This window comes from Aythya ferina, assembly GCF_964211825.1.
Source record: "Aythya ferina genome assembly, chromosome: 4".
Lineage (NCBI taxonomy): Eukaryota > Metazoa > Chordata > Aves > Anseriformes > Anatidae > Aythya > Aythya ferina.
Genome location: NC_140300.1, coordinates 3251203 through 3274522, shown reverse-complemented (window position 1 = coordinate 3274522; position 23320 = coordinate 3251203). Strand labels below are relative to the sequence as shown.

The window sequence follows — 23320 nt, the reverse complement described above, 5'->3', positions numbered from 1 at the left end:
CCATTTACATTTCCCAGCTGTGGACACGGCCCTCAGCGGCCACGTTCCTGTCCCTTTTCTTTGTGGGTCACACAGATATGATAATTAGCAGAGTCCTAAATCCCTCCCAGCCCCAGGATCCCCATATTACCCTAGCAGGAGTGGAGAGAAAGGTTATAAAGGAGTGGAGAGAAAGATTATAAACATGTGGCATGGACGTCACCCCCCCGGGGAACCACCTTCCACAGCTTCTGCCCCTTTGAGGTGTGACCAAATGACCCTAAGCAGTGCCAGCCCTGCACAACACAAGGTCTCTGAAGGATAATCTCAAAACAACAGTGTCTGGAGAACTCTTCTGCCAACAGCAGGCTTGATGCCTTTTCTCCCAGTGGTTGGAAATCCAGGGAGCTGCTTTGTGGGATTGGAGGCCTTCCCCCAGCTTGTTTTTGCTCTCATGTTGGAGGATTCAGGTCAGCGCGGTCACAAGCTGATGATAGATCTTGACTGCCCTGGATTCAGTGCACCGGCTTCTCACTCAAGGCAGCCTCTCGTAGGGAGCTTTCTGCTACAGAAATGAAGCCTGCTCAGCTTCCTCGTAACCAAATAAAGGCTTCTGTGAGGCATCCCCACGGCTATTAGAAATCCAGGCTACTGCAAACAAAAAGAAGCAAAACTCGGAGAGAAGCAGAAGCCAGCCAAAAAAAAAAAAAAAAAAAGATTGGATAAGTGCCTGGAAAAGAGTAAGGACTCTCCAAATGAACTGGTGAGGCGAAGCTGAGTGGTAACGGGGTGCTCGGCCTTTCACAGCAGGGGAATTCAGCGTACAGAGGGCCAGACCTCACCTTGGCAGGCTCCAGCCTCAGCGACTCCACAGACGCAAGTGAAACGCTCAAGGGAGATGATCTGCACTTCGAATGCCCTGAATCGGGTGTCCAAATGACAAGATAACTGGGACTAGGGAAATGCAGGTGCAGAAGCAGAGTTGGAGGCATGCACTAGGGTCCAAGCACACGGCAGCAGCTGCAGCGAGAGGAGAGCAGTGAGTGCCTGGGAAGCGAGCCGGCTGTGCAGGGGAAGGCAGGCACTTGAACCTGTGACAAATTTAGACCCTGTTCATTCAGGACTACATTTTCCACTGGTAATGCCAGTCCCTGATTAGGCTTCACATACATCATGTGTTTGGTGCTTTTTTTTTTTTTTTTCCCTCTTTTCAAGCCAGGGCTGTTTGTGTCACAGCCTTTGCTATCTAAGCCTCTTCTACAGGAGACACAGGCTGAGAGATGACACAAGATGACGTTGGGACTGCTAGCAGCAGGCTGCCCAAGGCTCTGAGAAGGGGCTGGGAGCTCCTAACGCAGCAGAGCAGGAGCCTGACCTCAGGGCCCGGTGATCTGTAAAATGGCTGTTTATGCTGGACAGCTTCGTGATGTCGTAACACCAAAAATCCCACCTCAAAAATGCAGAGAGACAGAACTGAAGACCAGATTTCTACCAATAATAACAAGAATGGAATGGAAATGGACTCTAAAGAAAAAAAGGCAAAAAAAAAAAAAAAGATGGGGGGGATGAAAAAAATAGAAATGCACCAGGCTGACTCAGCACATGTAAACAGAAACATTCTTTGCAATTTATGCCAGAGGAAAAGGTTCCCAAAGCTGCATGCCTGCTGCACATGTTTCTGTCTTCCAGCCCACTGCAGCACTTGCACTTCATACGGTCTTTTTAATTGGTGTTTTTCAGGAGATCGCATAGACCACCTTAATTCCCACTTTTCCTAAACAGAGGAGGGAAGAACAAACAGCCTACTGTCTTAAATCACTAAAGATTGGCCAATCTGACACCCCAAAGAGGCTGGGACAAGAAGCTAAACAAAACTGTAAGCTGCCCCACAAGAAATTCCAGCACACTTTGATGGATTACAGAGAAAGCACCTCCCCAGCAACAGCAATTAGAGGCTGGCTGATGTCCTCTTCTTGGCTTAAGCTGTCCCCTACATATTTATTATTTTTTTTTTATTGCAGAGTAGCTGTAGACATTTTTACAATCCATAAATGTGAAATCCTTTTCTGTCTCCTAGCGATAAAGATATCCTGCGGCAACGATAAGCTAATTACGTGTTGCGTAAAGAAGATTAACTTTTAATGTGTTGTTCTCTCATGTCACTGGCTGTCCCCTTTCTCTTGCTTTAAAAGGAAGAGTAGATTTATCAAATTAATCATTTTTAAAACACTGGCACCTTGTTACAGCCTTTATCTTATCGGCTGCATCTCAAAGCTAAGGAGCTCTCATCTTTGTATTCTCTTCTATCAGAGCCTGCCTGCCTCTGACACCCGCCCTTTGCTGGAGGTTTTCTTATCATCTTTAAGTCAGGATGATCACTGAGCACTGCATGAAGTTGGTGGTGTTCCATTTACATAAGTAATGCTTCTCGCTGCAGTACTTTCACTTATTTCTTTTCTCTTCTATTCTTATTTTCTGTTAATCTTGCTTCACATGTCTTAGCTGTCATTTTTTCCAGCTCGTTGTGGTTCTGGTTTTGATTCAGTAATGTGAAAGCACTGTTCAGATGAATAATCTCTACCTGCATTCATCCAGAAAGAATTACCTTCCACGTTGAATTCCTAATTAATTCCATGCTGAATTCCAATACTTGTTAAATTCCTACTGTAATGGGTTTCTTCGAAATTCCTACTCCTCCTCTCTTAAAACTGAAATAATTCTACGCCATCTCATCATGGATTCCTGTTCAGAGCCCCAGGACACAGTATTAAAAGTCTTTCCAAGCAAAAAATCCACATTCCTGCTCCACATTCAGTTCTTCATAATTCTTTTCAGGCTACAGTGATTTTTCTCTTGGTGACTTCCTAAATGCTCTTGGACATATTTTTAAACATAAAATATCCAAGAGTAACCTCAATCTAGTGTGTGTTCAGCCATGTGTCAAATACGAGTGAAGTTCGCTGTCAGATGACAATCTGAAGGGTTCAAGGCGTGACTAGACTGATGAAAATAATAATCTTTTGCTGTGTTTTAAATAACTAAGAGGTCATATTACCTGGGTAAAAAGGAGAACTAGACATTCTGCATCAACCTCCCTAAACATACTTCATAAATGACATACAAAGAATGTTGGCAATAATTATACTTAACTTTAGCAAGCCTACTTCTTTCTCTTTACTCTGCCTGAAGCTAAACATTGCTACTGAAAGCAGATGGAAGTAATACCAACCTGTCTATCTCACGTGTTCATCACACAAATCAGTATAAGAAACCTCATTTTTCCTCTTGAAGAAACACTAGGATCACTAGCAGCATTGCCTACCTACATCAAAGTAAACTTGGCCCTTTTTGTCCAAGAGTCTAACACTGACTTACAGCTTCTTCAGCAGAGCTTAATCTTTCCACAAAATGTGCATTTCCATTCCCATCTTGAAGTCTTCTACTTAGAATTTCTAGGTTCTACTTCTGTATTTTTTGTGTGCTTGATTTTGTTTCATGTTTTCTCTTCTGCCACATATTGAGGCCTTCATCTACACTGAACGGAAGAGGACATCAGTAAACAGCGAGCAAAAGAAGTCAGAATAACTTTAAACTGAAGCCAACGCTGGTCTGAATCTACCAGAAAAGATGTTCCTTTCCTCCTGATGCAACAAAGCTCGCAATTCCTATGTTACTGCACTGACTTTGGCATACTACCCTGCACACTAAGGTATTTATAACGTCAATAAACTGTCGCAGGCTACAGTATTTAGCTGGTTGTTGCTACGGTTTTGTGTTCTACTTTGTTTAGTAATTTGATCCTTCCTTTACCCTTTCAATTAAGTAGCAACTTTCTAGAAAAAATGACTGGATCTCACCAGCAATAGCTGCTGGAAGTGATTAAACCGATGACAAATGTGGAAAGATTGTTCATCCTAACAACAGTGAGTTAAGCAGACATCAGAGACAAATCGGTTATAATTAAGTGGATGAGAACAATCTAAGTGTTGATTTTTTGAAAAGAAATTCAAGACATGACTGGTTTTCTACCCTTGTCCAGTACCTGGAATACCAAGGGCTGCTAGTGTTTCAGGCAAACCTGGCAGAGCAGCTGAATACCAACCTCGTTGTATAAATCACTGAATTCTTCAACCACATCTTTCGGGATCCTTTGCCCGTTGTTGGTAAGATGATAAGCCACCCCATTCTTTGAGTAAAGGCTGATCCGGCCAACACTTCTTTCACCATCAGTAGTCTCTTCGAGTAAACCATTGTCTTCTGCTAGATGATAGACTGGGTTTCCATGCGAACCATGGATCCACGTAGCTCCCAGTTCAAAAGTGGCGTGCCCTGCAGGAGAGTAAACGAAGCAGACAGGTTATGGAAGCCCATTTCTCTGAAAGCACATCACGCTCAGCCCTAAATAAACTGTATACATTCAAAAGCAGAATGATTGCCCAGGGACATCATGTCTGAACATCAGCTAAACAAGCTTTCTCTCTTATACAAGGGCAATACCAGTGTTCTTCGAGCCAATCCTTTGGGATGCAGGTGAGATAGTGCTAGAAGGATGGGATGTTTCCAGTAAAGACACACCATAGTTACACACCTCTGATACTTAAGGTGAAATGCAGAGTTTTTTAGGTTCACAGTCCTTACCATCACTGTTGCCAGCTGCTCTATCTTTGCTACTTGGCCTTTCTAAATCATCTCCCCTAACCCTGCACCTAAAACACAACTGGACAGCAGAGGATGTACAGCTCGTGGTGCAGCTCAAGCTATGTATTAGTGAGGAGCTGGGGAGGGAGAAAAGGAAAAGAGCTGTAAGAAGCTACACTGTACTACTGCAAGGACATAAGAGGATCATTAAATAAATATTAAAGTAGGAGGAAAAGAGCATATAAGAATTATCTAAAGACTTCAAATATCTGTTGTTATGGAGAGGAGGAGACAGATACAGAGACACAAGAAGAAAAGGATCTACGTCAGGGAGCTGCAGGAAAAATTGGGACTGCCCTGGGATAGCAACGTTGGCCTGCATACTGACCCCTGTCCTCTGATTAAAAATGCATGTTATTTACAAAGATGGTTTGTGTTACCATAGTTAGACCAACTGCAATACAAAAATGCATTTCCATTCCCCAAAATGAGGGAACAAGTCATATTTTATTATTTCTGCTCATGGAAGTTTAAATCAAGTTCTTAAAAAAAGCTGCACTGTCAGGTTAAACACCAAACACACTTTGTCTTCATCACCTGTAGCCTCTGTTTGCAAACAAAGAGCTTGGCCAGCCCCACTCTCCTCCTTCCTTATACAAGGTTTGCACTAGGGCTCTGCCACAGTTGGCTGACTGCACAGGAAAACGTTCAGCAGCTGAAAGGAAGTGCTAAAAATAAGCTTGGGTCAAGTCTTGCACTCACATTTTTACAGGTTCTCCTAAATCCAAAGCTAAGTGCTGTAGCAAAATCTGCCAAAGCAGTGCTTTCCCAGCATCGCAGCCAGCACCACGCTGCGCAGCTCACTCTGCAGAGGTGTCTGAATGCCTGATTAAGTGGGATCGTTAATAGGATCCAGCCTGATAAAGTAAGCATCCTGCAGTTACCAGCCATCACAGACTGCTTAACATGCAAATAGATGCTCAGCTAGAAAGACATCACAACACCGTACCAGAGTAGTCAAGTTATAGGTGAAAGCTCCAAATGTTTGGCTGAGACACTGCCTCAAAGAGAAACCCCACACGGCTGATTTTTCAAGCAGACAACAGCCTCGTTGGTAAGAAGCAGGCTGACTGCCCTTCAAAATATGCATTACAGCACTCAAGGGTGCAAAGATTTTTAGGTCTTCCTAATACCAAGCGTGTGGTTCAGAGCATGCAGCATCAAGTCACAAGGAGCTGCAAACTCAAACACCCTTCGAGAGCACCCAGCCTGGCAGAAATGACTGCTGTACCTTGGCAGCCAAAGGTACAAAGCTCATAAATATTGCATGTGGCAGTCACCTTGTTAATGCAATCCTCCTGTGAGTCCTCACATGCCAGATCAGCAGCAGGAACGCTGCCTGCTGCTTTCTGTCAGGAGCTTGCTCTCCGCAACACTAACAATCCTCCTGCGTGTAGGTCTTATTTACGGGGCACCTGATCTGCGAAAGAAAATACCTGCCAGCAGGTCCCTCTGCACTGGTGCTCTGTAGCATTAATGATGCATTCTGATTCTCCTGTTTTCAGGAGCTGTGGGGAACGCAATTAAATACCAACAAATTAAAAAGAGTCATTCTTGCCTGTAGTACTTAGAAGCTCATTATCATTACTCCCAAGCAGATAAGCCAGTTGTTACCTAGTGTAAGCTGCATGATGAATCATTTAAAAGTGTAAATTTAAATGACATCTTCTTAAACAGAGAAAGTTAATAAACTTCCAGGGCCTTTAAAGATTTTAGTTTCAATATTAATCCACTTCAAATGAATCAGTCGATACAACAAAGATAGAAAAACTCTGCCTCCTAAGCTGTGAATGTGATTACCAAGGTACAAGCAGCAGTCAAAACAGGACTATATACAATGATAAAGCATACTGGCAATGCTCCAAAGGAATGCACAGATTGCATAGTGAGGGAAATTTCACACTTCCCTTCAAAGCCCTGACTATTCCTTGGGCATCCTGTCATGAAATACCTGCAGTGGATATAGATGTTACAGAACACTTACAAGAAACACACAGTCCACAAGCACAAACCCCCTGCCTCACCTGTGCTAGAGATGATGAACCAAATCTCTGAAAGTCCCCAGAGCTTATAGCAACATGCTCTATGCAGCTGAGGGAAAATACTGCCCCCTGCAAAATGCAGCATTGCTCGGTGAAGCAGAAGTATTAGGATATAACCCTGAGGGGCTGTCATTGCTCTGCTGAAGATGTCAATTAGATCTTCAGCCCAGGGTACAGACAGGGGAGTAGGCAGAGAATTCTAACATTTACATTCCAGTTAGACAAGCAGGTCAAAGTGGTTGTATGTTGAAGACCCAGAATAATCACTTTTGAAACATTTTTTGGAAGTTTTAACCAGTTCAGAGAAGTGAGCAGGTCTTGCATGCCGCAGGTGCAATCTTGCTGCTCTAAGCAGTATGGAAGTGGGAAAAAAAAAAAAAACAACCCAGTATCATGCAGCTCTTTTGCCCTTGTACCAGGGAATAGGGAGGCTCTGGGCACGTGCTGCTTCTAAAGATTTCACCACCTAGAAGGGCTCCAAAATTGTCTGGCTGAAAGCCATGTGCCTCTGAGAAGCACACAGGGGGCCAGGACATGTACCCACCTTGGGAAAGGACTGCAGTCGGTACCTATGCAATGTAATTTTGGTACCTTGCAAAAGTTAAGACAGTTTATAGCTATAAAACAAAGAGTAAGAGGTCAAGACTAAAACTTCAGTTTCCAGTCCTCTGATCTGCAAGGAGCCTGCTCCTGCCTCATGTTAGTTAACAAGCGGTAATAAACAGGAGGTAGATTCCCAGCAAAGGTAAAGACAGGAGTAACATGAAGGGGGTCCAAAGGTGAGAGAACTGGTCTCTGTGCTAGGACCACAGAGTTATTTCACAGGTGCACTGACAAAATTATTTACTGCTCCCTGAAGATTTCAAGCCTTTAACACTTCCCTCCTCTCGCAGACATGATGCAGGATATTTTTAATACAGTGTATTGTGCACAGAGGACACACTTCCCATTCAAGCCTCTATGCCAAGTCTCAGCAGAATGTGAAGTGCCCTATTCAAACCCTGCAGATTAGATTTGTCTGACTACCTTTTCATTCATTTCCCTTCTGAAAGTTCATAGGACGCTGCTGTTTATTTACTGCGGTGAGCTTATCGAGTAAAACGTAGTAAGTGATGTAAGCACCTGACGTAAAAAAAAAAAAAAAAAAAAAAAAGGAGGCCAGCAAGAGGCCAAAGTTAATAAAAACACAGAGTTGGATTAGAAACAGAACGAGTTAATTGAAGTCAGGAAGGAAATTCAATAAAAGAAGAGCTTTTTACCTCCTGTGGAAAAGAGATAGGTAACACCCTTCTAGATACCCAGGAAAGTTTCATTGACTACTGTGCTGCAAAGGGCAACATTTATTCCAGTAATTTTACATTTAGATATTTTACAAGCCCTTCCAGTTGACAAAGAATTAAAATATCCAGTTTCTGCACCTCTGTTATGCACAGAAAAGAATCCGCAGAGGTAGGAAAGCTGCAAATCAGGATGAAAGGATACATTGAAGAGGTTTTTCCAGCGGCCTGATTCACAGTGGGTAGTGTCCTACACAGTAAATTCGTTCTAGGGAAATGAATGGGGCTGTTTGTGAAACAGAATAGCTCTGAGCTTGTCCCTTTGCAAGTGATGTAAGTCACAGAGAAACAGACATTTGCTGGCCAGGAGATATTCTGACTGCTCCTAGTCAGGAGTCAAGCTGAAGACGTTGGTGGAAACCATCTTCAGTTATTTTATCACAGAGTGCTTCCTGTAAGAGTGAGCACGATCAGTAAGATCTTCATTTTATAGAAATATGGTCTGTTTTGGAGCAGCCCTCCCTCAGAAGATTATCCAACCACCCTGCAAGGAGCCCAAGGACCCATGGCCCTGACAGTGCCATACCTCACGTAACCTTTCAGGCGTGCACACTGACTGAAAAAGCAAGTTTCCGGGGTCAAATTAACTTAATAACAACACAAAGGCCTGCTAGGAGGGAAAAAAAAGAAGCCCAGCGGATTGCTAATTGCTCTGAAAACGCTGCTCTTACCAAGTTTCACGCTTTGCACGCGGCCTCCAATTCGGTCAGTCGCCTCAAGGATAGTTACATCCGTGAAACCGCTTTCCAAGAGCGCTTTTGCTGCTGACAGGCCTGCAAGCCCAGCACCAATAACTACTATTCGAGGCTGTCGTTTTCTCCGTAGGCCACTACTAAGAGGATCATCCGTGCTGTCTCCAGATATTTCACAACTTTGCATGCCGTCCAAGCTCTCTTTCTAAGGAACCTATGGAAAAAAGCAGACAAGTGCGTTGAGGGAACTCGGCTCAAGCGTATCCTCAGCAGTTCAAAATCCTAAAGAACTCTGGAAAATAGATGTCCAGCAGGAAAGAAAGTGAGCTCGTGTACAAGAACCAGCCTTCCAAACGGGATGCATAAGGATAACTGAGGTCAAATTGGGATGCAACAGCTTTTTGGCCTGGAGCACCACCACTGGAAACTCCAGAAATCCCCACCCTCTTGCACCATGTAGACTATTTCCAGAGGAGCCAAAGGATTTTCAGACTCCCATCTCTTTATATAACCTCCACAAGCGGCAATTTTGTGGTAAAGGCTTTGAAAGAACAAAAAAGAAAACCACATACCCAGTGCCGACAAGCTCCACAACACAGTAATGAAGCTCCGCTTTGCCTCTGTGGCAACCACAAAGCACAACCTTCACATCGCCTAACTACGGGACTAGGTAAGGAGGATTTAGCTCAAAGCACGGAGATCAGATATCAAAACCAACCCTTACAGAAGTGGTACAGACAGAGAAAATGTTTCAACTGATGAGAGCCAACGGGGGACAGTTCAAAAATTCACGTCCGTGTGATGCAGCCCCTAGAGCCTGCATTCTCCTGCCACATCAGGAGCTTCAAACCCATACCAGTCCCGACTAGAACAAGTTTACCTCCACCTACCCGACATACCCAGCTCCTTCTCCTAGCAGCATCCTATTTTCTTCCTGGCAAAATCCCTGAGGGCATTTTTTAAACGTGCATGGTGTTAGTTCTCGGGTCCCGTTGCCTTATTTTAGTGGATGGCCTAAGCTTATCGTTAAGGTGATACTTTAATCAAGGATCACCTCTGTAGGATGTCTTTATACACAAATGTCACCGTCTAGGGATCAGGTTCTGGGTCAGTTCACACCTGTCCTCAAGAGCACCAAGACACAGCATACGAAGACCCATACTCCACCAGGCACTGATCCTGGTCTGTAAAGGAGAAACGCAACCCAGAAATCACCAGCCCTGGAAGGAGCTGGTGCCTAACAATTTGGACAACATGTGCATAAGATTCCCAACACTTACTGAAAGCAGAGAAGTCCAAGAAGCCAGTATGCTGCTGCTACCTGTTGCTGAGCTGCTGGGTGCTCCTTCTGAACTCTTCCCCAGCTCTCCCAGCACCTGGCCAGTGTCAAAGGCTCCTGCTTCTCTCTTGCATCACCAGGAGAAGAACTAAACCTTTGCGCTTGAGAAATTGCCCAACTATTGCAGTATATAACCCAGCGTGCTAATGAAGTACAAAGCAATAGTGATTTCATTTGGAGAGTCCATTTTACTCTGGGATCTTAAAGCTTTTATATAACAGAGGCGACACCAGACTGCAGTCAGGAGTGATTTAAGCAGCAGTATGAAAAGTGAAGTGGTCCTACAGGTGCTCTTGACAACCATTTTGAAAATGCTTAGTTTCAGCTGGAACAACTTCAGCTCGATCTGGGCTCACCTGCAGGAGATATTAGCACAGAGCAAGCTGCTCCTGCCAACACAGCATGTCCCAACCACTGCTGAACAACGTAAAAGGGTCAGGGAGCCAGCCCTGCCTGCAGCCACGCTAAAAACTCCTACCTGCCATGACATCGATCATCTCATCGTTTCCATCTCCTGGCCAACAGACCTTTGCTAGCAGATATTTGTCACAGGGAGCCAGCCATCGGTTTGTGGAGAGTTATTTCCAAGCTGGAGTCAAACATGTCAAGCATTCAATGCTTTCTAGTCCACGGCAAGAGTCACGAATCACAGCCACTAGACAAGCAGAAAGCTGTGAGCAGCCCAAACCAGACACAGGACTTACTTCCAAGCGAGCAGGATTTAAAAGCAGTAAAATACTTTGAAAAAGGAGCAGTGAGAACTTTTTCCCTAAGGTTCAGCAATCAACAGATAAGAGAGGAAGAGGATGCAAAGCCCCTTTCCTACAGCAACTGGTGAGATGGGTCAAGTTCCCAGTTCCCTTAGGATTTGTCCCTGCTTGGCTTTGAGGCTGATTCATTCCTCGTGTGGACAATCCTCACCTGGGACAGGAGTGAGGTTCTTGTTTAGCTTAATCCACTCTGAAAGGGGATTTTCAGAACGGTTGCCATAACCAGGAACACAGCAATCCAGGTAACGAGGGCCTCCCTCAGCAATTAGTCCAGATCTGCTCCATGATATATGGATTAAATCCTCACCAGTCAGAGGTTGATATGAAAGAGAAAGCCACCCCTCAAGGTTTGTACACAAACGCAGAGATGAGGGGTCATTCCCTCTAGTCCTATCCCAAGTTATCTGCAAGAAGAGGTGTTGGAAGGTGGAGTGAACATCCCTGGGGACTTCACCAGCCAACTCCACGCTCCTGGCCTTCACACCAGTTCCGTGGTGAGGAGCTCCACAGCCTATAAACCTTCAGCAAACATCAATGTCCTCTTGGTGGTTTCAAAACCACAACCCAACGCAATTGAGGGCGTCCTCTAGAACTGTGTCATAGGAAATACTGAACAGTAATCCACTGTTCACATCCTCTCCAGCGTTAAGTACCTTAATACATGATCCTAGTCATCTTCATGAAGAAATAAATCTTAACCCAGCCAGACCTGCCCACCTGTGAGCTAGTATAAACTCACAGCTGAACTAACCCTTACTAAAAAAGTCTCCAGGATTTATTTCAACCCATACCCATTTGACAATACTCTCCACTTCTCAGCCAGTCTCCAGACAACCCTTTGGTGCAAGTGTTTTAATTGCTACTATAAAGAAACGTCTTTTCTGCCATCTACACTCCTTACGAACTGAACAGTTGTAGCTCATTTTTTTTAAGCACAGCTTTCCTAATCCCGGCTCCGGCAAGCTCATGTGAATTCTTCAACATGAAAGCTTGAAGAAAATGTTTTCCCCTCCTGCTTCAGCATCTTAATACCGGATTAGGTGAGCTGTCTAGACAGATGAGAAAATAACAGGGTATTTTGTGTGTACAGAATCCTGATTTAGAAACCGCCCTTAATTAGCCTTTACCGTATGATGAGCAGGGGCAGGCAATTAAGATTTAGCAAGAGCTTGGGCTTCCCAACCAGACACATGCTCCATTGTGAAACGAACAGACAATAAAAATATATGAATCCCCACTGCACTTTATTTCAGTATCATTTATACACGCTGTTATAAGTCAGATAAGCACATAAAACACTTGTTCTTTTTGTGTTTATTGCCCTGATTTCAGTACTTGCCAAGCCACCAGAGCCCGTGGGTATTACTAGGTCCTCTTACACAAAGATGGTCCGGCTTTCTGACTCTTTCTTGATTGCCAAAAAGGATTGTGTTTCTTCTTTTCTTTTCTTTTTTTTTTTTAATCACAGGGTAAGGAGTGTGTTAGCTGCTCTGCTGTGAATCTCTCCGAGGCTGTAATTTTACTTCGTGTCCATCCAAAAACAAGTGCAATGCTAAATCATAGCTTCACAAAGAGTAAAATCCCCCTTGCTTTGTCTTGCTTACAGCTTTCTATTGAGACAGCTTACAGATGGGTTACACCCCACTAAAAAGAAGCACATATACACATCTTCTTTCTGTCTTAAAAACGTAGCTTTGATCCTCTTTCCTCTTGCCCTACTCATGGTATTTTCATCACTTCATCTTCCAGACCTGTTTCCTTTTCTCAGTCTCCGTCACCACTCTGCCCTTGCCTCCTTAGGTGCCACCACCCTTCATTCAGCCCTTCTTATTACAGCCCAGTTGCTTCATTCCAAAAAATCCCTTTAAAAAAAACCCTGAAAACATTCCCAAGAAAAAAAGAAAACAACTGAGCTTCATTGCTGTTTCCCAGCAGACAAATCTTTGCAAATAATTTAATTCCCTTTAATACAGAGATATTCTGGATCTATCCCCTTTGGCACGGAGTGCCTGCTACCTACTTACATTACAATGGACCCACAGACAACAGCATCCCACTAATAGCATAGATGCAAACGTCATGCTCCTCTTCTCTACCTCTAATCCAGCTGCAAACAAATGATAAAGTTGCGAGACATATCCACTTCATGGTTTCTTTTCCAATTTTGTCAACAAAACCTTGCCGGCCACAAGGAAGAAGCCAGAGAAACACAGCTGTTCTCAACTGCCCTCCTTATTACAACAATACTCTCTGATCAGGCTATTCTTCTAGGATCCTTAAGCAAAAAGGTCACCAAGGTTCAGACAGTTTAAAAATACAAAACTAAAATAAACACAAACATTTCTCAAGGAAATCTCCTATTCTTGGCTCACCCAGATACCCTCGTCGTAGCCACGATGACAGAAGGCAACGTACTGAAAGCAAGGCTTGCGTGCTCCAAGGTTTGTGGTGGTGTTTGCTTTTTCTTTCCTTTTTTTCTTTCTTTTTTTTTTTTCTCACTGGGATTGGCTAGTCTAAAAAAAGACCTTCCTCTTCCTTGAGGCTTTGCCTCATATTGCAGAGCAGGTTGTGTTATGCCCACGAGCTGTAAGCTGGGAGCCTGAAGCCTCCCGTGGGTGATGATAATGGCCATCCGAGGTGGGCCTCGTCTCGTTTCATTACCTGGGTGCCAACGTGCATCAGCTGTCTGCGGCCTGTCAGCTGGCGGAGAGGAAGAGAAACCACCAAGGGGTAATTCAGCAGATTTTAGGCGGATCTGTCTGACAATGGGGAAGCTGAAAAAGAAGCTTACAGACCTTTCGGAGGCCTCCTCCATTAGCAGCTTAGCTAGGATCAGGTGCTGGCCTTGGAGTGAAACCTCCAGGGGCACACACAGGGTAGACACGGGGTGCTCAGCACCACTTAGTTCACTCAACACATCACCTCTGATTGCCACGAGCACGCTTACTGCCCTAGACAAAGCTTCTGATGGCTAAATTAAGGTTAAGAGGAACTGCAGGTCCCAAACAGGCACCCAGTGACTACTCACACATCCTATCCTGAGGCTGAGGACCTGGTTTTCCTTCTTCACCACAACATCTGAACTTGCCATCCCTCTGCAGAGTGCTGAACTGACAGTCTTCACAGCAGTAGCTCCAGCCAGTCTGGAGAGCGAGAAATGCCCCATCAACACAAAATCCCCGCTGACCACACAGCCCAGGCAGCTCCAGCATACACAGGAGGAGCACTCTGCTCCCACTGGGTTTGTATTTGCTGGGAATTCAGCACCATCCTTAATCAGACACCTAAACAACGGCACTGTGCTCGTTTGAAAGGAGCTCCGGTAAAGAAAGACAGGACCTAATTTCATTTGAAAGACTAAGTGGAAACACAAGAAAAAAAATAAAACCACTATTATTTTATTATTCTTTGAATTGCAGCTATTCAGGATACCATCAGCACATGAAGGGGCACGGCACACACACGTGGTTGTAACGCAGGTTCTCTGATCACAGGCTGAAAGTGTTTACAAACAGAGAATACTTGACACCAAACGACTAATTTAATCCAGAGACAAAGCAAGATTGAGCAACGAAGAAGCAGAAGCCAGACAAATTCAGAACAGAAATAAGATGTCTATTTTTAATAGTGACAGTAATCAGCTGTTGAAACACTTTCCACTGAAGACAGAGAGGAGACTGCTTGAAGCTTTTATATCAGGATCAAATCCCTCAGAGACGTTCATGCCCCAGTGCCACCAGAATATAGGGTTGTGGTGTTGGGAGTGCTCCTGCCCCATGATGCAGAAGGCCAGGAGCGATGCTCAAGACAAAACTTTCTGGCTTTTGCACCTCGGGAACCTGCAGTCGTGCACAGCTGTATGTCTGTAAGCACACGCAGCATGGTGTTGGAGAGACAGAGCAACACGGGTGGCTTCCAGTGACCCCTGTTCAATTTAGGAATGAGCATCCGCCACACGGAGCACCCAGTGCAGCGCATCTCCGACAACGTGGGAAACAGAAAATGATTTCCAAAAAAAAAAAAAAAAGAGCAAATATTTTGAGAGTTTGATTATTTTTTTCCCCAGTAGCTGTAATAATCCCTACTATTTCATCAAGGGCACGCACCAGAATGGCTACCTGAAAGCACTGCGAGAAGAGCCCGCACGCGAAAGCTTCGTGCCCAGGCAGCTGAATGGCATTTTATCTCAAAAATATGAAGCCACACCAGCATTTAAACCTTTAACTCATTGCACAGCGCAGCTCCACTTGTATCGAGCAAGTGCATAACCTTCACCTCATTAACTGCAATTACAAAAAAATTAATTATTATCTCCGAGATGCTTTTTAAGCTGGGGGAGAAGTGCTTGGAGGGATTGTTCTAGCTGGAGCGCTTTTATCTCCTGCAGCACCTTTGCAGGCTTCAGACCCCGGCTGTCCACTGGGCATCGGTGAGGCCAGAGCAGATCGAGGGGCTCAGAAAAGAAGAGGGAGGAGGTTTTTGTGCTTGTCTCAGTGCTGCCTGTCGCCTCTAGCTGTGCTCTCCCCGGCTCCCAGCACAGCAAACAGGCGTTTTGTAACTTCTCCCTCTTTTCTCCTTTCATCAGCCTTCTCAGAAGCAAGCACATTAATCCTCGCTGCCTGTTACTTCGGCATGCTCTTTCCCAGCTCTCCGGGCTGTAAATATGTCAAACTGGGAGATCCTTCTCTTTCTTCTTTCCCCCTCCCTGCTCTTTCTTAATCCGGCAGGTTGCCTGCCAAACTCGCTCCCGATCCCTTTCAGCATTTACACCAGCACGGGTTAAGCACGAGCAGCCTTTCAACAGCAGGCAGGAGAATTAGCAATTGAACCGAAGCACTCCACGTCACTCGGATGCGTGCGTGCACGAAGCGGGCTGCTGTTAAAAACCCTTTTTGCCACGGTTGTGCAAACACCAGCCCGGCAAGCTCGCGTCTGCGGCGCAACAGGAGGCTTGCTGCAGCGGATGCAGGCACACCCCGTTTACTCAGCTACCCGGAGAGCTGCAGGAGCAGGAGAATGGTCCTCGGCCATCCACGTACGTACCGGGGCGCTTCCCAAGCTCGTAAACTTGTGACAGCACCGGTGAGATCAAGGTTAATTCATGGTGACATGCTGGGAAGCCGCCTCCTGCTGCTGGGCTGAAGGAGCCCGCGGAGCGGCATTTCCTCGGCATCCCCATGCTCAGGTTTTGTCCGTGGTGGGGTTTTAGGCTGAAGAAGTTTGCCGGCTGGATGTGGGTAGCTGGAACGAGTCGCTCAGCCCCAGACCAGTCCTGCTGTTTGGTCTCTTTCGCAGGCAGCTGCCAAGCGTGGGCAGGCAGAGGAGGCTGTAGAGGCAGCGCACCGAAACTCACCGAAACTCCCCCAAAAGCAGCCTCTGACAGGCTCCTGCTCCAAGCAGGACTGCCACCAACACGGGCTCTTTGCACCTCCACCACCTCTGAAGCTCCCTGTCCTTCCATCACCACCCCCAGAAATATCACCTCCCCACAGGACAGGCAGAAATGGGGCCGTACTCCCGTATTTCCTCTTCGTGAGCTGAGAAGAAGCCGTGCTTCTTCAGTGCACACCCCACAAATAATGGGCTCCTACCCCTGGTGTGACCACTGATGGTCTGCGGGACCTTCAGCGAGCCATTTCACCCATCCATGTCATATCAGGATGATAACCCTGACCCACTTCTGTAAAAAAACCTCGCCAGCAATGAATGAGAAACAGCCTGAAGCTGCTGGATGTCCGAGCTGAGGCCGTCAGAGCTTCTGCAGGCTCCAACAGCAGCACCGCTTCGTGGTCCTACACTGCTGGCCTTGGAAATGGAGCAGAAATGTTGAAGTTCTTCACCCCCAGCAGAAAAAATGTTCTGCAAAACAATATTTCCCGTGTGATTCAAGACAGCTGTCCCCTTAGCCTCTCACCGTAACGTCATTAACCAGGAAAAACATAGGGGAGAAAGAATGAACCATCAAATCAGACATTTTAAAATGAGCTCTGAATCAGCAAAGATGGTGAAAGAGGCTCTGTGGTAAGACCTTTTGCTAGCTTACAGGCACTGGGCACCTGATTTTCTGAGCAGACAAAGCTAATTTGAAGCTGTGTTGCAAGGAAAGACGCAAATAGCTAGTGTCCAAATCTCAGCATGACCGGAGCAGCAGCCCAGGGACAGCAGGAGATGAGAAAAGAACAGAATCTGTAATAATTCAAGACAAAGAGAAGCGCTGCGAGGAGCCACCAGCTCCCGTTCCCATCGCTCCCAGGCCAGAGGTGACTTGCAGAGCTGGCAGGGGAGCGGGCTGGGAGGACAATTTGAGACAAGAAGCCAGCAAGGATGGAGCAGGCAGGGAGCAGAGCTCTCGGTGCCGCTGGGAGCCCTGGTGCTGGCTTTAGAAACGAACCTGTTGAGGAGCACACGGCACCGCACGTGATTAATGAGCCCAGGGGGAATCCTGCTGCAGCCAGCGAACCCCGCTGAGCAATGCTGACTTCAGGCAAAGGAGGATGGCAGGATGCTTGCTCTTGTTGCACCCATACCCCTGTACAGCAATATTCAGCTTGCATCAGCTGCAACAAGTGTCCCGGTAACACACCAAGTGGCTTCCAGAAGCACCTGCCCCAGCAAACCTCCTCCACTCCTCGCAAACCTGCTAACTGGGAAAATCTCTCTGCGCTCCTGAAAGGTTAAAGGTGTTTTATAAAGGGTCACCGATTGTGGTTTTGATCAGGGAAGCACCGCGTGTTTGTACGCCCGTGATCCAACTTGTTTCAGTGCTTGCAAATACCCCCCCGAGTCAAATGAACTCGCTCAGAAGCGATTCGCACCCAGGCTGCTTTTTCAGTCGGGTAGTTGTTGACAAGCGAAAGATAATTTAACAAGCCCAAAGCATCTTGGCATGTGGTATAAAGGCTTCCCATTATGAGGTGCTTTTTTTTTTTTAAAGCCAGCATACGGGCAGAGCAGGTTGTCTGCCACGGGGCACTTCCATACAGCGCTTGGCACTAAGAGAACCGCGAGGATATCCAAAAAAAAAGCGTCATGCCAAGAACACGGGGAATGAATCACCCCATTTAAAGCTCTCTGATAAAACGCGCCATTATGTCTTCTTCAAACCCTTCTCATGCGAGGGAAAAGAAAAGAAAAGAAATCAAAATCATTGGCTGGCCTGTGGCTGATTCTCAGGCTTGTTCCTCTGGCTCAAGGGCACTGTGGGACTAGAGGAGGCTCAGCCAGCTCCGAGATGCTGAGAAGGGAGCAGGCTCTCTTGTCCTTCTCCTCAAAAGGCTCCTCTGCAGCCTGGTTGAAGGCAGCCTGGCCAGTGGGTCGGCATCTTCACCTACAGCGTGGGGAGAAAACTAAGAAGTGGATGATTTCCTCCACCTTCAGCCTTCCCTCCTCCCTTTACTGCAGCTCCTCGGGTCGCACGGAGCTGGACAGAGCGTCTGCTGCTGAGACAATGAGTGCCCTGCGCCGCGCGGTCTGGGCCGTGGAGCTTCTCCTGCCCACACAGCTGCCGAGATCACAGCACTGCAGCGCTGTGGTTCGCGTGCCAGAGGCGACAGTATTGCACAGGACAGTTAAATGGAGTGTGGGAGCAGTGACAGAGAGCACAGCTTTGGCATGCTCCTTGCACAACAGCAAATCCAGTAAATCCTCTGCTCCAGAAATCCCCCAAAGACAGAAACTTGTGCCGCAGCTGGCCCGCCAGCAAGCCCTTTATTTTGGGAGGGCACGGAGATGAGTACAAGGGTCCGCCAACCTCAAAGACATCCCACAACACCTGCTCTGTCACCGGGGAGAGCTTACACTGCCAGAACACTCTTCTACCACGTCAGGAGAAGCTGGAGAAAATAGGGACACCTGAGAGGTATTTAACTTGCTGCATGGGATGGGATAATCCTGCCTTAACCCTGGCGATAGAAATCATGACCCAGCCACAAATTCTTGCATCTGGGGTGGAAAACGTTGTGTTTCTGCATAGTACAGGCAATCAGGGACTTAGCAACACCGTGAGCTGGCTGGAACCTAAACCAGCACAGCAAGAAGCAGTTTGGCTACGTTGGCCTCGGCCGACACAGAGGGTTAACAACTCAGGAACAGAGCTCTTGAGCTAACCGGGCCCAGTAACAACCAGTCCCAAACTGGTCAGCCCTGCGCCACGTGCCAGCGCTTTGCTCTCTTGTATTCCTGGTGCAAAGTTAACTCGGGGCGTCAATGCCGACCCCCAAGCCTGCCAAGCTCTGGCTGCCCCAGTGCTGGGAATCTGCCCCGTGTTTCCAGCTCCTCACTCACACTCGGTATTGGCAGGCATCCGCACCGCTACGCTTCCCGGCAAAGCAAGGCTTTGGTGCTCAGACTGTAAAAGGAAGACAAGAGAGGCAGTAAACTGTAAGAAAAAAAAGAGGTAACAAGCTAAAACCGTTGGCATACTGGATCAGAACAATGCTGCAAACAAGTTTCCTGCAGAACTTGCGCTCTGGCTGCCAAAAAGAGCTGTACCCCATCCCATCGGCATAACCGTGCGATCTTATCTCTGCTACCCTCCTTCTCTCTGCAATTGTTTGGGAAACGTAATTGATAAAACCGGCCTTAATTAAATAGGAAACATGCCCGTGTTTGCACAACTCAGAACACAATGGGGTCTCAGTCAAATAAACACTGCTGTCCCTATTCCATTTGGGAATTCTTTGTGGTTTGGTGTTTTAAGCTCATTGCAGCAAGCTTGGGAGCAAAGTTTCAACAGGCATCTTCTCCTTCTCCTCCCATCCTGCGTAATAGGAGGGTGAGACTGGGAAGGAGTCAGCATGCAGAGAGGCTCAGTACTCAGTTCCAACTCGATGTGTACATGAGGATCATTTCAGGACACACCATACGAGACACGCTAGCCCAAAAGCAATTATATTTTCTCACCACTTCTCAGAATCCAGACCTAACAAACTGCCCTGAAATAGCAGCATGGCTCTCTAAATAGCATCATTTATTCTCTATTTGAAAGCAACACCCACGCTGAATCTTTGATTTCAAGCCATCCCCGAGCAGTTACCACATCTTTACCATTCAAGCCACAGGGAAAATCATCAAATAATGCAGGAGAGACGCTAGGGGATGAGAACCAGAAATTAGAAAAGCCGAGCACCGCGCTGATTTACTCCCACAGCAACTGGATTGAATTCAGCCTGGAAGAGACTTGACACGAGTCCAGGAGACGTGTGCCTCTCCAGGTGGAGCTGTATCGAGGGGACTTCTTCTCCCGGGCTGTAATTTGCTGGAAAATCAAATGCAAACGACAGTGCTCCAGCCCTGAGACAGCAGGCACGAGCAGGGCTGGCTCCAGCCCGCTGCGATACGCGCGGCTTTCCCCATCCTGCTCTCTGCACAGACACGCTCACACATCAGACGGGAGCCCCAAGGCAGGGGAAATCAGGCTGGGAAACTTGTCCTTAGATCTTGATGACGTCTGGGTCGTGGCCGGCTCAGCGGCTTTCTGAGATCTGCGCCCACCAGAGAATCGCCTTGAAGATGAAGGTGTTTCCCCTGTGCTCCTTGAACTGGGGGGTTTTGCATATGACAGCTTAAATGTTCTGATGTTATTCATGTTTCAGCTCAAAAGCACAGACGTTCTCCTCCCTAAACACCGTCTGCATTCAGGTCACCCACAGGTACCCACTGAAGTCAGTGACTGCTACGTCTCACATCCCTGCTGTAGAAACAGCCGGTGAAAGACAAGGAAAAGAGGATGGGAGAGGGAAGAGACAAAAATACAACATTGACCCCTTGGGCTTTGTTTCCACCTCGCTGCAAACAAACCCCAAGGATGCAATTTTGTCTGGAAACTCCGACAGAACACCTCTTCCAGCCGGGTTCCTGTGCTTTGAGGTTACCAAATGCCCTGCAGGCAGCTGCAGCCTGAATTGCTACGGGATGCACACAGCGGATGGATCATCCCTTCTGCAAGGCGCCTGTCATTCCTCCTGACACACCTGAATCCGAAAACATTTCTTCCTCGACCAAGACATTTTACTGAAAGAAAAAGAAATGTGGGTTGCATGGCTCTTCTTCAGCAAACCGCATCCCAAACCACTACAAAATAAAGATAAAGTGTTGCTCAAAATGAAAAAAACTACACAGCACAGGCAGAGAAAAAAAAAAAAAAAAAGACAGATATTTTAGATCTAGAGGAGTTTTCACAGAGCAGGAAGACTTGTCATGTGGTAAACAGTTGAGACCAGGAACGGGTACACTGGTGTTTGATCTGTTCTTCCACAGCCTTCCTGTGTAACTGGGGTAACAGAATAACAAGCCTATCCATAAGCTGCTAAGAATACAGTAAAATTTCAGTGTTTTCAGATGGGGGCTCATTTCTTTTAGCATGTCACGCTTCATCCTCTCCATACTTCAACTTCAGCGCATGTAGAGCAGCATTTGCACCTAGCTGTGCCAAAAAAAGCTCTTCGATTAACGCCCTCAAATGAAAAGGGATTAGTGTAAGGTATTAGATACCCAACAGGACTATTGAGCAGCGTGGAAGTCGGAAGAGATAACAAGCCAATGAATTTCCAATCACTTTTCGCATCCATCCCGTAGCTGCATGCTGAAACACATACAGCCTCCAGATCGGCGGGCAGGTTGGCAAGAAAAAATTGTCATTGCTAAATTTAGCCGACACTTCAGCTATTGTGCTGTGCTTCAGAAGCAACCGAGATATAAAGTCGAGTTTGTAGGAAGACCATTTAAACTCACTGAGCAAAGTCTTTTCTTAATTGCCTTCCTGTTTGGACAATTTGATCCACTTCATTTTTTCCACCGCAACCACGAGGGTCTGTCTTGCAGTGAATGGATGGTGGTTTTTCTTGGTTTTTTTTCTGGGATAACTTCCAGGTTAAAGAGAAAGGATTTACACTTGAATGAAACATAGGCTCTGTATTTGGAAAATTTGTTTTGAAAACTTGGGAAGGAAGCAAAGGCTCCTTCTTTTAAAAAGGGCCTCAATTAACATTCTCCAACAAGTCTTCCTAGCGAAAGAAAAGTACTTGCTGGGTACATGTGATCTGAAAGTTGTTCTCCTCGCTCACAATGTCCCTTTCTGAAATCGAGGCCGCTGTTTTTGAGAGACAGGAGGATCTTTGCACAGCTTTCCAGGGACCTGTCCGTCACAGCCCAGGCCTTGACTCTAGACACAAGATGTTCGATGACCTGGGATCAGGAAATTTAAAACAGTGCTGAAGGACCTAACGAGGACCTCATGGAGCCCTCTGCAACAGGAGGACAGCCACAGCTGTGAGACGAAGCCCCCCAAGAACTAAGAAGCATCACAAACCTCACCACCTCGTCTCCTTGAAAGCACACACCATCACGTGTCAGGTTTGGGGTCTGAAACATTTTGTACAGAAGACACTAATGACCATCCGAGCAGGAGTTCGGCTTTTGATGGACAAGTTAGTGCACGTGCGCTTGAACTGCAGCAGGCAGGACCGCCAAAAGGCTTGTTTTGGTCTTGAGAAACAGCTCTGAAAGTGCAGGGCATGTCTAGAGACTGCCCACACAGGAGGAGGAAAATGCCTATGCCATTAATTTTTTTCCACCTAAAGCTGAAGGGAAAAGAAGGTCATTGACAGCTTAATATCCAGGTTCGTTTCGGGATTCCCTTATCAACTGCACACGATGGCACATTCTTCACCCTTTAATAAGTGAAGGTTGACGTCAAGCCCAACTCAAGGCTGGTGATGGATTGGGAATGGGAGTTTACTGCAGTGCACAGCAGATCAGGATGGGGAAGAAAGGGATGATCAGTGGATGTTGTTATCCCAAGTGTGCAGCCTTCACCTCATTTGACACTTTGGGGAGGCCGTCTCCAACAGACCACCCTAACTCACCTCTTCTGGATGCCTCAGGCTGAAACTCGTCCCAGGCATGCAGCAAGGGAACAGTTACCTGGAGCTACCTACCACCACTGCCTCGCTAGGATGGGTTTCTACGGGGTCAAAGCAAGGACCTGGACAGTCTCTGGAGCCTCTCCAAGTAATTTAGATGCTAGGATGTGAATTACTCTGGAAAAAAAAGAAAAAATAATGATAATAATAATAAAAAAAAACATTTTCCCTGCTGTCCATGCTCTTAATTCAGGCACTAAATCGGGTGTGGATAACTATCAAACATTTCTGCATTCAACAGCAAATCCCTCGTTCGTCTGAAAAAACTGGTGGCTTGGGAGCCTGGCTGCACAGAAATGGAGCAGAGCAACTCCTGTACAATCTCTCCCCTTCATCCAAAATAAAGGCAATTTACGGTTTTTGTTATGTAATAACATTTTCCACAGGATAGCCAGTATGCTCGCAATTCACATCCTACTTGACAGGGGAGCAGTTTCCTCACGCGGATAAGTGCTGAACTCTTAACTCTTGCTGGCCAAAAACAACACGGACGTCAAGACAGAAAGCATCACAGAGTCCTCCAGACCTCTCAGATAAATGAA

The 23320-nt window shown here is 46.4% G+C and overlaps 1 protein-coding gene across 10 annotated transcripts in view; it reads right to left on the bottom strand.

Moving 5' to 3' along the window:
• Nucleotides 1-23320, bottom strand: part of SMOX (spermine oxidase) — a 56961-nt gene that overhangs the window by 13165 nt on the left and 20476 nt on the right. For 4 of the 10 annotated variants that reach the window (XM_084518221.1, XM_084518217.1, XM_084518216.1 and 1 more), the window contains exons 2-3: nucleotides 8728-8962; nucleotides 4082-4308 (exon numbers count right to left, since the gene is read on the bottom strand). In XM_084518221.1, the coding sequence (XP_084374347.1) occupies nucleotides 4082-4308; nucleotides 8728-8935 (435 nt within the window). In that variant the 5' untranslated portion in view covers nucleotides 8936-8962. Of the gene's footprint in view, nucleotides 1-4081; nucleotides 4309-8727; nucleotides 8963-12881; nucleotides 12900-13229; nucleotides 13483-13518; nucleotides 13591-23320 lie in introns of those variants that run through there. The other 6 variants (XM_084518219.1, XM_084518225.1, XM_084518220.1 and 3 more) reach the window with 5 other exon arrangements.